We start from the raw sequence: 14,715 nt of genomic DNA on the forward strand, positions 1-14,715 counted from the left end.
ATTAGAGATCTATGAATGTAATTAAAATTATTATCATCTTAAAATTCGATCATTCAACTAAAAAAACATGAGTATTTTATGGTGTGTTTGGTTGGTAATTAGAAAACAGAAATTTGAAAACAATGGATTCAATGAAAAAGAGTTATATTTTCATATATATATTTGATTGCAGATTTGGTTTTCAAAAATAAATATCCAAAATCGTACCAAACGGGTATTCACTAAATTCATTTGATCTAGTAAATCTAAAACAAAAAATAAAATATGAGTTTTCAACCAAACCGACCCTGATCTAAAATTTTAACCTAGTGATATAGGTAGGTAGGAAAATAAATGTGCTGATTTAAAAGGTGAGAGAAAAATGATGAACGTGGGATATTTTCGTAATTTTATGGAAGAAAGAGGGCAAAAATAATGAGGGAATAATCCGCCGGACCATTTTTTGTTCTCCACATTCTCTGAAAAACACAAGCTTTTTTCCTTCTGCCTCTACAGGCTGCAGCTTCAACGCCCGGGCTCTCCAATCAGTCTCCATTGCATGAAAGGTGAGACGAATTAGGTCTCGGAAACACTTTCAATTTGATAACTTGTTGTAAAATTGAAGTTCATTTGCCGTCTTTCTATCTGATCTGTCTGGAATTTTTCGTTTCCTGCTTGATTCGGCCCCTTGAAGCAAGCGCGAGTATTTGCCCTTCCCTTTCCATAATCACTACTGTAGCTAACGCTGGGATAACCGCGTGATTTCTCAATTTCTTCCTCTTTTCTTTAACCCCTTTACTCCGAGGGCAAATGGGTATAATTTCTTATGAACATTTAAGGGATTTTTGTTTTATTCGGGTTTATGGGCTTCTAGATCCGTGTCTGTTTTTAGAATTTAATTTAAAGGAACCTGCAATCAGTTTACTATTTCGTAGAAATTTGGCTTGAAATCTTGGTCTCCGCGCGATCTAGGACTTCAATTTTTTATGATGAGGTTTAGACGTAGAGGGGCAAACTGTTTTATTTTGTTTATAATATATATTTATTTCCAAATATACGGCCCTTCAGGATCAAGAAGCACATTATTTTTCAAAGTTTGATTTTTGGACTGCCATGACTTCTTATTTCCCCATCCATTTCAATTTTAGGTTGACTCTTGCTTGTAGGATTTCAGTAGCCATGAATTGGATACAACGAAAGATCTACCTTTACAATGTCACGTTTGGGCTTTACATGTTGGATTGGTGGGAGCGAATCCTCTTCAGTATGCTCTCTATCCCGCTATTTCCTCATTAATGGATCCGTGATCTATTTTATCATTTGCAAGCATTCATGGTAGCTGTTTAGGCCTATGATTGAGATTGAGGTTATGCTACCAGTATTATTGTTTAGCCATATAATTGATATTTAGGATTACTTTTGTTGGATTTTTTATTTAATCTTGATCTTCCTTTATTGAAGTTATGTCGTCTGAATTTGGCTGTCTAGTGGTTATATATTGTCAATTTTTAGCCATGCTTCTTAGGCTTGTTTGTGTCGTAGCATAACTGAATCTAAGATTTTGTCTAATTAGAAGTTAAAGCTCGGTAGTTTATGTATTGCTGTTAGATTGAATGGTTTTTGCAATCCTTGCTTCTTGTTATTAGTATTACTTTTCACCTCTTGAATTCTTCATGTGTTATTGCAGATACATTGGTGGTTGTGTTGATGTGGTTCATGTTTTACAATGGATCACAATACGTAAATGATTTGTGCAAGAGGTAATATGTTTATCTCTACTCTACCATTTCCTTTTCAGAATTAGAAAAAAGGAAAATCTTTATGAACATTGATTGCTGCACATGTTGTAGTAGATAGTTGATAATCCAACAGCTAAAGTAAATGTGGTACCACCACCTCCACATGACCTTAATCTGGTAAAAACAGCCAAAGTTATGTAGTTGTTCCTTCTGATCTAATAGCAAAAAATAAGTTAAAATTTTGATTTTTGATAGTTCATTAATCTATAAGAATGGAACATACAAGGGTAGAATCTAATCCAAAGGGAACACTATTGATAAAAATGAAACATACAAGGGGAGAATCTAACTCAAAAGGAGTGAAAAGAATGCTATTGATAAGAACGAAACTTATAAGGGGAGGATCTAATGCCAAAAGAATGAAAAGAGCACAACTCAAAGTAATATAGAGGAGAGGATAGTTACAAAACTCTTTGGATGAAGAGGAGAGTACCAAAACAATATTGTCCCAAGTCCCTTTTTTATTAATTTGGTAGGAAACAGTGTGAGTATATTCATAAATATTAACAGCCTAAAGGCCGGGGGATGAGAAAGGTCTCGCCTTACAAAAAAAAAAAACTAGTGTAGAACATCTTTCCAATCCCGTATAAGCATCCTAAGACTGTAATTACAAAAAAAGACCTTGTGGTTTAAACACCGTGTGGAAGCGGTGATTTGTGCAAAATTACAAAAAGAATCAAAAGAGCAAGAGTAGTTGTTGAAGACCATTTCTTTCTTTATAGTTCCCAATATTGTCCCAAATCTTTATAGCTTTCCTTCTAATGATTTATGTTTTGCCAATCCAATACAAGTAAAAGACCTTGTCTTAGAGTGAGATCTGCTATATATCTGTGTGTTTTTCGTCTTCCTTTTGGAGCGGAGGAAATTAGCATGTAAAGTCAAAGCACGAATCTGAATCGAATCTTTAGCTTCCTGCTGGGTCTCAATGACAGCTTTACATGTAGCACGTTGTGAATCTGTATTAGTTTTATAAGATTTTCTTCTGTATCTTAACTTAAGCAGCTGTTCCAATTCCAATGGCTTACTGTTCTATTTTCTTCCAGGCATGTATGGCAAGGCAAGCAATGATGAAGACCATGAGCCAAGTTACATTATTATCAATCTTGTAAAGTGACATTACATGCTGTATTCTTTTGTGCTTTTAGATAAGTTTCTCTGTTTGTTCAATTTATAGAACAAAGCTTTTTGTATTTTGAGGTGTAACTTGTTCACATTAACTTATTCGAAACTGACATTTTGTATTTGAATGAAAAGCTTTTTCTTTTATTGTTAGGTTGCCGCTATGAGTTTTGAACTATCTCTCATTAAGAGAGTGAGTCCAAATGGGAGAATCCAAATCAGAATTTGAAGATGAATATAGCAAAAAGATTCCACCCATTTGGTTTTGAATAGAAGTCTCTCTAAACGGCTTATAATGAAAGATGACATTTAGATAGCTGTTTTTTGTTTTGGCTTTAATAAGTTGGATGAATCGTATGATGCTTTATGATGATAATGGGTGCTGAAGTTTGTATGGAAGAGTGCCTCAATGAGCTTGCTGAATGCAGCAACTCAGACTCAGAAGCTCTAGTCGATTTTTCTTCTTTTGCTTTCTTTTTCTTGTGTTTAAAAATAAAAGTAAAACATAGAAAATGTTTAAAAATGTACTTCTTCCACCCACTCATTAGAAGAGAAGGTGAGAAGAAAAGATTATCGAACCGGAAGAATCAACTGTTGTAATATCCTTCAAAATCTTCCATCCTCCTTTTCGTCATGCAAAATCCAAATTAAATTCCATTTAGACAATCTTAATGTTAGATGCCTCTATGGCTCCATTTACACGGAATGTTAAATCAAATTGGCGACACCCCTTTAAATTTGGAAATCACTCTCTCACATCAACCTTAAAATGTAATATTGTTTTAGATAATGTATTTTACTTCAAAATAAAAAATCGGTTTCTAATTCTAATTTCATAAAATTGCTAGTAAAAGATTTCTAATTCTAATTTCATAAAATTGCCAGTAAAAGATTTCTAATTCTAATTTCATAAAATTGCTAGTAAACAACATCACAGAAATAAAATTCTCATTTTGATTAATTTTCATTCCAATTCCTAGTGAGTAAATTAAGCAAAAACTCGACCAAACTCCTCTATATGATTGATTCAAGCAACCTCGGAAACATGGAGTTCCAAAAAGGTGGTTTTCGTTTTTCCTCTTCTATCAGTTTTCCATTTGTCTTTTCCTTTTAGGTTGTGTATGGACTGCATCAATTTCCCTCCTGTGGGAGAGTTTCTTTGATCCCACTCGGTGTTCCTTTTCCATTTGCTTCCAATAGTTCAACCTATCTAGAAAAATTGTCGGCCTATGAATGGGGTTTCGATCCTTCCGGTGATGCCAGAAGTCGTTTTGATAAAAAAAAAATAAAGAAAAACTTTTTTTTTATTGGGGCGATGGGGATTCTTATTTTCCCCATCCCGAAAATGATATTACATGGTAGTTGGTACTCCCGGAACGGTCCGGGCCTTCCTCTATTCGCTTTGCTCATAGCGGACCGGTATTGAACAAGTGAAAAACAAGGTTCGCCTCTTAGCAATACAGCGCAGTGCCTACTTGCTAACAGCTTTCGGGCCTACTGTCCTCGTGTGCTTCCCTCTCCCGCTCTTCGTCACAATTTCAAATAACTTTTAAATCACACTTCTACATTCCACTCCTCTTTGGCAAAGCTAATACAGTGGATTTTCTTCAAAGGAAAAACCCTTCTATGGTGTTTTTTCCTTCCATTTGCTCACTGTGTGGAAAGCCTTGTGAGTTCCAGCAACATATATTCTGTTAGTGTTCTTTTTCGACTACTGTCTTTGAGATATTTGAGGTTTCTTGAGTTTTTTGACTTCGAAGTTGCTAAGAATGTTCAATCTTTATATTCTTTTAGTGTTCTTTTTAAGAATGTTCAATCTTTATATTCTTTTAGTGTTCTTTTTCGACTACCGTCTTTGAGATCTTTGAGGTTTCTTGAGTTTTTGACTTCGAAGTTGCTAAGAATGTTCAATCTTTGTTGATTGGTCCGTGTCTCGCGTCAAAGATAGGTCTTCTTTGGTGTAATAGAGTCGCTGTCTGATATTTGGTTCGAGAGAAATCAAAAGCTTTTCAAGGGAAACATTGATATCCGGTTGAAGTTTTCTACCTAGCAAAGTTTAAGGTTCCCAATGGTGTGCTCTTTCCAATGTTTTTGTTAATTATTATTGGGAGAACTCCCCTAACTTTTGTTTGTGTTAGGTTTAGTTTGTTCTGTTTTCTGTTTTGTTTACATTCTCACTCCTTCGGGGTTGTATCTTTGAACAATTTTCTGTTCCTATTCATCAAGTCAATGAAAAGTTCGTTTCTGGTTAAAAAAAAAACATTTCTGGTTAAAAAAAAAACATTCCATGTGAACAAAAGAAAACATAATTTTTTTATACTTGAAACCAACCCATTCACTTTACTATCTCTTATTTTTCTTCCAGAAGAAGAGAGATGATTGAAAGGTGAACACATTTCACTCCAAGAAAATAAAAGAAAGAAACCAAACATGGAAGGAATGGAATGGTTTCTCAGTCATCACAACCCCTATTTTTCTTCCCTATAAGATGATATTTTGGTGAAACATCAGTTTCAACAGTATAACTTAGAAGAAATAATCTTCCAAAAGAAAGAAGAAGAAGAAAAGAGGAAACAGAATGGATAAAGAAGACAACCTTGGTTATACTTTCATTGATAATATTTACTCAAATCTTATCCTGCAATATTCACAAATGACCACGTTCCTGTTGGTTATGCCCAAGGTGTTGCTGGCTTCGTCCGCGACATCAGGTCGTTTCATCGAATGCCATTACCTAGGATATTATAATAAGAAGAGTATGAAATAGAAGTTAATAAAACCCATCCAAACATGTTAATCTTACCTCCAGTTTACAAATCAAATAATCTATGCTAGTGCTAATCAGCAGACTCAGAATTCAGATGATAGCATGTCTCAATTTGTTTGGAAGAACTAAATTCACCAAATATGGTTCAGCAGCTTATAAGATAACCTGGCTACTACTAATGAGAGGGGGAAAAGAGTGTTTTCTCTCCAGAATTCGACTAAAAAAAACTCCTTAGCGGACTAATTGAAAACCTACAGGTTAGTTAATAAGGCTTGAGCCCAAATCAAATATTACTAATGTACATCTTTACAGAATATATCTTAACAATAAGTACTAGCCTTTATCTTCAAGTGACCAAGATTAGAAATGAGAACAAGGAATTTCTAAATGGGGGCATTGCTGTCCTATAAACCAAGTGTGGTGTGCATCATATCAGTGGCTCTTGAATTCATACAGGTGACAATCAGTTAACCAACCTATATAAATACTAAGAATCTATGGACTTCCGAATAGTTTTTGAGGGAATTGAAGCATCTTTTGATTCTTTTAGACATAGCATGCAGCTTACTACTTCTTTATAGTGCTTAAAACACGAAATTATTCTGTAATTACGGCTTATTCATGACTCTTCAAGATTGAAAAGCTATGATTCATTAGTTTTTCTTATTAGGGCTTCCTGCCCCTAGACTGCTCTTTTGTTCTTGTGTTTCGTCTCTTATCCAAAAAAAAAAAATTATATGGAGTTCCCTATAGTTTTTCTAATTGAAGTTTTAATGACAAGTAAATAACCTTTTCCATGAATCAGCCATGTACTTCAGCCTTCGAAGAAAAAAATTAGTACCTAAAAACTAACATAACTCATGAACAAAACCAATTTGATCCCTTAGGAAACAGCTTATTATTCAATACATCCTTGTAATCATAAAAAACAAAATACCAAAATAACTTTTGTGTAAGAGAGAAAACTATATCAGACAAGAAAAACACATCTCCACTAGCAAATAAAAGAAAAAAAGATCCAGAAAATGTGGCAGGCTCATTTGAAGGGAAAGAACCCCAGAAATTCTGCAACCACACAACAATGTCCGTTTTCCCAGTGGTAACTATAGGCTTTACAGACAAAGCCATCCTTTCTTAAAAGAAAAGTTTGTCACTCATGGGTGCCCCTACTACATTTAGTTGCCAATAAAACTCAGGATATTAAATCCTTAGTACGTGGCCACTATGGTTTTAAGCCCTCCCCCAATTGGCCATTAATTCTACCGAGGTGGTTCGTCCAGATCCAGTTTAAAAACTTATTTATCAGAAGAGGTATCTGTACACTGTATCTGAAACACTTTTTAAAAAAGAAATTGTATTTAAATCTATACCAAATGGTACCCAATTACCACCAGTTCCTAACCATCAAACATTGTAAAGCTGTCACAGTCCTAAGTTTCATACCCCATGAATCAGTAGGAGGACTTCAAGGTACCATCACAAATAAATAAGGAGTTGCATGAAAATTTATCGAAGATTATTCACTCTGTACCCAAAGTTTCATCACAGGCAGAACCTTTTTTTTTGGAGTAAAAGTACCAGTTGTACAATTCAGTCTAAATCACTTAATGCTGGTACAATTTTGTTATGCAACAAACTTAAAAGCTAAATCCGCCTCTCATATAATTCAGGAGCACTAGAATACCGTTGAATTGAATATCACAAAATGGTGTGATGTTATATTAGTTTACTTGCATAAAACTCCAAATGTTACCATGTCAACAAGCCATCCCATTCTAAAATAGTATAAATCTTGATATAAGAATGAGATCAACTTATCCCATTCTGAGGAAAAAGAAGATGAATTCTCTTTAACATTTGATATTCTAGAAGTTTTTTATAGGAAATATTATAGAAGTGAACATAACTTAATCTACCCCTCTAACGGAAGATGACCAAGATTAGGCTATTCATTAATAAATGGATCCTATTATACCATATATGTTAACCAGACGTTTTTTTATTTAACAAAGGACCACGATGATTGTGCACATCCAGAATGGTCCTTATGCCCGATCCATAGTAGAATACTAACTTCTTTTGTTTTTCCTAAAATCAATATGATCAGACAATCATAAAATCACATGTTTCCCAAATAATCAGAACACTCATGAAACATAGAACTTTCAAAACATAAAAAGATTCAAACATCGACCTGAGTCTGACCCTAGAACTCAACCAATAGTGTGGCTTTGAGATACCAATTGAACAAGTTTATACAGTATGATGGAGAAAAATAACCATACCTTGCCACAAACTGGACAGTTATCACTTCTCTCCATCCACTCATAGATACATCCAAGGTGAAAATGATGAGAACATTGTGTCATTATCTTGGGATTCTCTGAAGTGTATTCTGATACAAAAAAGAAGAAAATTAAACGAGCAGAATGAGGCAGTACATCAAAAAATGTGTGGATCAGTAACTTGGACGTAAATCTCTCTCAGATCTTCAAAAACAAGAATATCGAGGGCTAAAACCACGGACTATTAGAAGTAACAAAATCTACAATAAAATAAAATCCATGATAGAATGAAGTTAATTAAATAAATCAACCTTCAAGACACGTCGGACAAACATCCTCATCTTCAGACGATGTATAAGCATACCCAACTCCAGTGGTAGACTTTGTTGAAGGAAACTTAAGAGATGACTTGCCAAGATTTTCTTTAGATTCATCAAGACAAGCAGATCCATTCCACTTGCCTGGCGTGTCCAAAGAATCTGAATCTGCATCTACTTCACTTCTTAAAGGTTCTGACTCCTCATGTAAATGGCTTGACCCCTTCTCTCGCCTAGAAATTAATCCATCTCGCTGCAAGCGGATGTATCTGGGGTCAGCATCATAAGGCAACGGCCTTGGAGGTGAGCGATACATTTCAGATAAAGAGTTATCAGTTGATGCTGTAGAATTCATAGATGTTGTGCCTTGAATTGATGAAGAGACAGAATGCACTTCTCCTCTTCGGAATATCAATGTGTACTAGAGAAAATAATAGGAAAAACAAAGTAACACAATTAGCTTGAGGATATAAGTCTCAAACTATATTGACACTTGAAACAAATTACAAGTGCTTTTCCATAATTATATTATAATTTGTAGTGAGTCATAGGTTATATGTAATTACCCACACTAACGCATTATAAAGCATAGGCAATAGTTTGGGTATGATTGTAAATGATTGGAAGGTCTTTTTGGTTCAATTCTATTGGCAGGGGTTCCCTCTACCTCGGCTGTTAGGTTGTTTGCCAGTGGAGTATTTTTTTAATATATTATCCGTCTCTTAATCTATTAAAAAAAAAAAAGGAACGTCAAAAGGACACAAATGCAAGCACACAGCACAATAATATAGCATACAAGGAAGTAAATAATGTTAATGTTCACGACATTTTCCTGCTAATATTTGCAATGCCAATTTTCAACACAGATTTTTCAGGAAAAATATATTTAACAATAGACTCTAGTATTATATAAACACCAAATTCTCATAAAATAATAAATACCAATTAGTGATGTTTTTTTTCAACATTGTTATGACAAAATACGAAAGAGTTTATTTAGTCAGAACTTTCTGCAATCTATGGAAGAGTCTTTTTTTTTTTTTTCAAAATACAAAATATGACCTTAAAAACTTTTCTTCCTATTTTCACCAATATTAGCATTGCAACAAAATCTCATCGTCCATATATATGTTCATGAACACTTGTATTATCATGCTTGATAGTGGCATGCAAAAAAATAACCCGAAACATATTGCATCAAAGATGGGCTTACCGCATTTAAAAAGTTCTGAATGAAGCAACTAAGACAGGTGCAATTCCTATATAATGAACTATTTGGATTAACATAGTCTTCATAATCCTCCACACTCAAACAGCAGCAGACAGCACCCATTGCGCCAACTCCTACCAATCTCTTTATAATTATCTATTATCCGACCCAGCAAGTTTCCAAGTCAGCGGATAGAGCAGTTTAGCGATTCACTTGCATTTAGATAGAGGGTTCTTGGTCAATGATTATGCAGGCAAATGGAGACGAGAGTACATAAGCTCGCAGAAGTACTATTGCCTCCACGAACCAGTACCCTCCCTCTTCAATTTGAATAAACTGGATTTTTTATACTGAGATTTTCACCTGTAAAATAAACAGCCTCTGTTCAGTAATGCTGTTAATAGGATGGGGATCCAAAGGCAGCAACTGTGATGCATAAATGGCAATGAGGTCACATGGCAAGCAAGTCAAATAACAGTTCCTACTAAGATCATAAATTTAACCAACAATCGGCATTATTTGAAGGAACATGAATCTGTCGGCAGCAATCCGAAGCCGCGATAATTACCAACAATGAAAGAAAAACTGTTGAAACAACCAACAAAAAAAGAAATGTTATCAAATGCCATAATCCTCTGTCAAAATTACCCGCTCTTTTCACCGAGCTCGATTTTTTTCTGGGTCAGCTCAGAAAACACGGATTCTTTCCTTGGATGACGAGGAAAATAGATACCACAACAATATCAATAGCAAACCAAGCTGATCATCATCCACATAACTCATCCAAAGTATCCAGAGAAGAATAAGGGATATTGGACATGGAAACAACTATTCAAATCATATGAAGATCCCATAAGAAAAAACCCAACAAATTGACGATCGGACCACGAACACGCATAAATCATCAAAAATTATAGAACCCCATTAAGAACAATCAATTTTTGCGGCGATCATCGGGATGCCCCACCTACTATTCACACCCAAAGGGGGGAAATCAAAGGGACATAGAGAATATATCGATAGAGACGAGTAGGAGAAAGATAAAAGTACCTCGAGAGAGCAGTAGAGTGGGGGTGGGGAGAAGACCGAAAGAATACGATCTTCGGTGGTGGGTGGAGGACAGAGAAACCTGGAACTCGGAAATTCGGTGAATATGCGGAAATTATATACATACGCTTTTTGGGAAAAATCACGCACGCAGATATTGCAATCCTCCTAAATCAAGACTGCGCATTTTTAGGGGCGTTCGGATTGGAATTTGAAGGCGATGAAAGCTACGAATGTGCGAAATTAAGGCCGCCCTCTCTCTCTCTCTCTCAGCCGGTGCCCCTTCTTGTTCTTGCTGGTGGGTGGATCAGATAGAATCCTCTAATTTAACCTCTTCTCCACACTCTTCTTTCTTAGTACCGTAGGAATTATGAATCAAATTCTAATTTCAACCTACAAATATATGAACGCCTCTTGGGTCATTCTTTATTCGAATCCACAAATTTTTCATCAAAGGATGGTTTCTTAATCGTTCAATTATGTTTTCAATAATGATAAAACAACTCTTGATCGTAACTATTTTGATTCTTAATATTGATAGAATAATATTTGTTAATTAATAGTCGAAAGTCTCTAAATTTTTTTGATTATTTTATTTTAATTCCATAAATGTCATGTTTGTTTTATTTCTCCTTCGATTCTCAATATGTCGTAGTGTTTTTTAGTACAGTCAATATAGAAATGATTTGATTGTCTCGATATGTCTAATTTGAATTTTTCAAATAAAATAAAAATTATTATGATCATTATATTTTCTTTTTCTTTTGCTTTTTAGTTGCTATAACATTGAACCACCATTGTTCATGTCTTGTTTTTTTAGTACATTTATTTTTTCTATTAAAATGTATTTCTAAGAATGTATCTAAGTCAAGTATGATGATTGATATGAGTATTTAGTAAGTGAATATTAGGTGACACAATTTAATAATGGTTAAAATTATTATTATTATTTAAATTCATAAACAATAGATATTTCAATCTTTTAAAAAATAAAATTTAGTGACTAACATAGTAGTTCTTAAAAGAAATTATAAACTAAATACACGTTTTATTGTTTAATCAAACTTGAAAGTTGGGGTTAAAAATAGGAGTTACAATTTTTTCAGATGGTATATTTAAAAGAAAATGACAAAATTTGCGAAATACGTACAATATTTTTTTTATTGAATTATGTGAAATTGCCTTTTTTTTTCTCGTTTGTCTTTTCGGCATTTTGAAATTATTTTAGGTCCAATTTTGCCTCTACTACTTTACTATACAATTATTTTTTTTTATATATTAAAATATACAAAGAATCCTTCTTTTATTTTCAATACAATACAATAAGCGAGTTCGAGGTATTCGAATTCATGATATCTTAGTCAAAAATGAGTGTTAATTACAGGAGTTAATGTGACAAACATAATTGGAACAGTATATATTAGTTAAAAAAAATAACGACCTTTAAACTAATTTGTAATTATATTATTATAATTAATCGTTCATTGATTTGAGAAATATGTCAATTACCACTGAGCTTGTGTTCGCTTTAACCATTGTTTCGAGTTTTAATAAGATAACAAAGTTGCAAATCTGTCTAATTATCTTTTTTTTTCTGAATAAAATAATTAAATTAAGACAAGAGTCGGTACTTATTATATCATAGAGTCAATTCAACATTTAAACCTTTCAATTCAAACAAGTAACATGTAATTTTGAAAACCATACATTTATATTTTATCACCAACTTAAATACTCAAATCACAGACAACGTATTCAATTTTATATTGATTAAGACATTAATTATGGACAAAAATAGTGAATCAAATTAAATTTATTGAACTATTCAATATACATACTAACAATTGGAACGAGTCTGCAAATTTAGATAAATCCATTCCAAAAGTTGTCCCAACATTTGGACTTTATGACCAAACTTATCCAAAAGACAACACCAACAAAACATCCTTTTATGTCCAATCCTCACTGAAAGACTACCTCAATGTCATCAACTTCAGTTCATGATTATTGATTTTTACTGGAAAAGAAGCAGAACAAAAACTATTAGTGCAACTTTTTATTTTTTAAAGCTTTTAAGGTTTGAAATATTTCAAGGAGAAGTTTGCCTAGGAGGCGAGGGAATCCCAGGCAGGCCAGGAACAGGAGGGATAGGAAAAGGGGTCGGCGAGGTCGGGGATGGCGGGGACGGGACCGAGCCACCCGCCACCGCCCCCACTGCCGCTGCCACGGGCGGAGGAGGAATTTCAAATGGAAGCAGAGAAGGTATATTGGGGAAGAGAGGAGGGTGTTGCAGCCTGTGTGGAGGCAGAACAAAATGTGGCCTCAAATGCTTTTTGTGTGGGAGCAGAGTCTTTCCATTTGGTGCATTTTCTACAGTCTTTTTAGGTGGAAAGATTGGAAAGCCTGGGAGTGGTGGGAGAGGTGGGAGAGGAGGGAGTTGAGGCAATGGTGGGAGTCTAGGAAGAAATGGGAGGGGAGGAAGATTGTCGTAAATCCGAGGAACATTCGGCACGATCGTCGGGTTCTCGATCGGGGTCGGCAGAGCCGGGTAGTCGAGCATCGGGAGAGCTTGTTTCATGTCATGGAATGTGTTGGAATATGGCTTTTGGGTGCAAATGTTTGGGTGTTTGAGGGGCTTGAAAGTGAAGAATCCAGCTGAGAAAAAATGTGTGCCTTGATTTCTTGATTTGAGTTCAAAGGAAGATGATGTTGCTGCTGCAGCCACTGCACAATATGCCTCGCTGCTTCTAATCAAATTCACAGAACATCCCTCAATCGTCTTCACATGTCTGCTCACTGAAACTGGCAGATCAACCTTGAACTCCCCTCTCTTGTCTGTCTTCACTTCTTCCCTAAAACTCGGTTTTGGTCCTCCGTTTCCACATTCGACAGCAACTGTTGCCCCTACAAACGTATAAAACCATGTTTAGTCACGACCCTTCACTTTAAAGTTTAAGGTTGTCAGCGTTCCGAATCACTATTCAGAGATCCGTGATTTTAGAAAGAATACAGCTTTCTCACTTTATATTATGCTCATTACACAAATTTAGACTTTCCAACTACCTGAGATGAAGCGACTAGTCTTTGAGAGCTTCTCTTGAGAGCAGGTATCACAAAAGACCGTACCGACGATGACAGCGGAGGGTAGGTTCTTGTGATGCCTGGCCTGTGAAAGGTCACAGAAACTCAAATTGAGAATGAGTAAAATGAGAAGCCAAACCATTGAAGATCCCACTGGTTCTGTTCCCATCTTGAGGTAAAGAAAAAATGAGAAACCAATGGGAATTTATATCACAAAACTCCACCAAGGTTCATAATGTGAATCATGCAAAAACCAGTGAACTGCAAACCAAAACAGCAGTGAATGGTTCATTTTCCCACCAACTAAAGAGGCCATAAAAATGAATAGATGGTTGACTAATTTCTAATAGTTCAGCACTCATCTTCGTGCCGACTACGAGTAAAAAATTGATAGGTTTTTTAACTTGTTTTAAAATAGAAAAACTATCTCTTTTCTGCGTTTTTTGGTCCTACTTATCGAAGATTTAATATTGGTTGGGATAAGATAGATGTTGATCGATAAACATTGAGTATTTTTCTTCGGGTCTTTATTTGTACCATTGTTTTTTAATTGGCATTTAATTTCAATTTGGTTCTTTATTGGTGTGGGATATGGCCAAATTTGGGGCAGTTGGGTCAGTGTTAGTTCACGAGATGGAGCAGCAAAACAGAGAGAAAAGGGCCAAAGGCTCTATTTTGGTGACTTATCTGTGACAATAAACAGCACTTCAACTACAAACACAGAATTCCCTCTTTATTCACTTCATTCTCCAATGGATTTTCTCTCCCTTCCCCCAAATTATTTTAATTTTACTTCTCATATTTGCATATTTTAATTGGTTACAAAAATTAAGGGTGGCATTTTGTTTGTTTGTACTATATATATCTTTAAAGTTAACTTCTTGGTGCATAATCAAATCATCCATTGGCCTTTTAAAGTAAAAATTGCTTTCAACTTTCAAGTAGATTTATATTTTTAAAGTATTTGATATTTCGAATTTGTCTCCGGCTATTCATTCTTCAAAGTCATTTTGGTTGGACCATGCTTAGTTTAACTCGTGAATTTTATGGTGGTCGTAGATAGATAAGTACAAAGTTCGCGTTCATAAGTAGTGAATAATGAAACATCGTT

The 14,715-nt window shown here is 34.8% G+C and overlaps 3 protein-coding genes across 5 annotated transcripts; 1 reads left to right on the forward strand and 2 right to left on the reverse strand.

Moving 5' to 3' along the window:
• The first annotated feature begins 387 nt into the window (after nucleotides 1-387).
• On the forward strand, nucleotides 388-3,044 carry LOC111006754 (uncharacterized). Of its 2 annotated transcripts, none has more exons than XM_088122677.1 (4): nucleotides 388-545; nucleotides 1,146-1,243; nucleotides 1,667-1,739; nucleotides 2,822-3,044. In XM_088122677.1, exons 2-4 carry the CDS (start codon nucleotides 1,159-1,161, stop codon nucleotides 2,844-2,846), a joined length of 183 nt encoding a protein of 60 aa, XP_087978803.1. In that variant the 5' UTR covers nucleotides 388-545; nucleotides 1,146-1,158; the 3' UTR covers nucleotides 2,847-3,044. The 2 variants fall into 2 exon arrangements, with proteins under 2 accessions (XP_087978803.1, XP_022134536.2); XM_022278844.2 differs by having other exon boundaries at nucleotides 389-545; nucleotides 1,128-1,243.
• A 2,229-nt stretch (nucleotides 3,045-5,273) lies between these two features.
• LOC111006466 (RING/U-box superfamily protein) lies at nucleotides 5,274-10,902 on the reverse strand. 2 transcript variants are annotated; one of them, XM_022278419.2, is made up of 5 exons: nucleotides 10,527-10,902; nucleotides 9,480-9,839; nucleotides 8,261-8,687; nucleotides 7,950-8,059; nucleotides 5,274-5,631 (listed from the first exon to the last, which is right to left on the reverse strand). In XM_022278419.2, exons 2-5 carry the CDS (start codon nucleotides 9,597-9,599, stop codon nucleotides 5,605-5,607), a joined length of 684 nt encoding a protein of 227 aa, XP_022134111.1. In that variant the 5' UTR covers nucleotides 9,600-9,839; nucleotides 10,527-10,902; the 3' UTR covers nucleotides 5,274-5,604. The 2 variants fall into 2 exon arrangements, with proteins under 2 accessions (XP_022134111.1, XP_022134112.1); XM_022278420.2 differs by lacking the exon at nucleotides 10,527-10,902 and adding an exon at nucleotides 10,125-10,464.
• A 1,419-nt stretch (nucleotides 10,903-12,321) lies between these two features.
• Nucleotides 12,322-13,771, reverse strand: LOC111006489 (uncharacterized). The gene is made up of 2 exons (XM_022278460.2): nucleotides 13,587-13,771; nucleotides 12,322-13,427 (listed from the first exon to the last, which is right to left on the reverse strand). Exons 1-2 carry the CDS (start codon nucleotides 13,744-13,746, stop codon nucleotides 12,613-12,615), a joined length of 975 nt encoding a protein of 324 aa, XP_022134152.1. The 5' UTR covers nucleotides 13,747-13,771; the 3' UTR covers nucleotides 12,322-12,612.
• Nucleotides 13,772-14,715: the final 944 nt, after the last annotated feature.

This window comes from Momordica charantia, assembly GCF_013281855.1.
Source record: "Momordica charantia cultivar OHB3-1 chromosome 4 unlocalized genomic scaffold, Mcharantia_2.0 BLBB01000004.1, whole genome shotgun sequence".
NCBI lineage: Eukaryota > Viridiplantae > Streptophyta > Magnoliopsida > Cucurbitales > Cucurbitaceae > Momordica > Momordica charantia.

Bases quoted from the DNA above. Each gene is read 5' to 3' on its own strand.
- LOC111006754 (XM_088122677.1), top strand. From the start codon at position 1,159: ATGAATTGGATACAACGAAAGATCTACCTTTACAATGTCACGTTTGGG. The intron at 1,244-1,666 runs GTATGCTCTCTA...GTGTTATTGCAG, and splicing joins GTGGGAGCGAATCCTCTTCA to ATACATTGGTGGTTGTGTTG. The intron at 1,740-2,821 runs GTAATATGTTTA...ATTTTCTTCCAG, and splicing joins GTAAATGATTTGTGCAAGAG to GCATGTATGGCAAGGCAAGC.
- LOC111006466 (XM_022278419.2), bottom strand. From the start codon at position 9,599: ATGGGTGCTGTCTGCTGCTGTTTGAGTGTGGAGGATTATGAAGACTAT. The intron at 8,688-9,479 runs GTAAGCCCATCT...TATTTTCTCTAG, and splicing joins TTCAGAACTTTTTAAATGCG to TACACATTGATATTCCGAAG. The intron at 8,060-8,260 runs GTTGATTTATTT...TTTTTGTATCAG, and splicing joins TTGTCCGACGTGTCTTGAAG to AATACACTTCAGAGAATCCC.
- LOC111006489 (XM_022278460.2), bottom strand. From the start codon at position 13,746: ATGGTTTGGCTTCTCATTTTACTCATTCTCAATTTGAGTTTCTGTGAC. The intron at 13,428-13,586 runs GTAGTTGGAAAG...ATACGTTTGTAG, and splicing joins GACTAGTCGCTTCATCTCAG to GGGCAACAGTTGCTGTCGAA.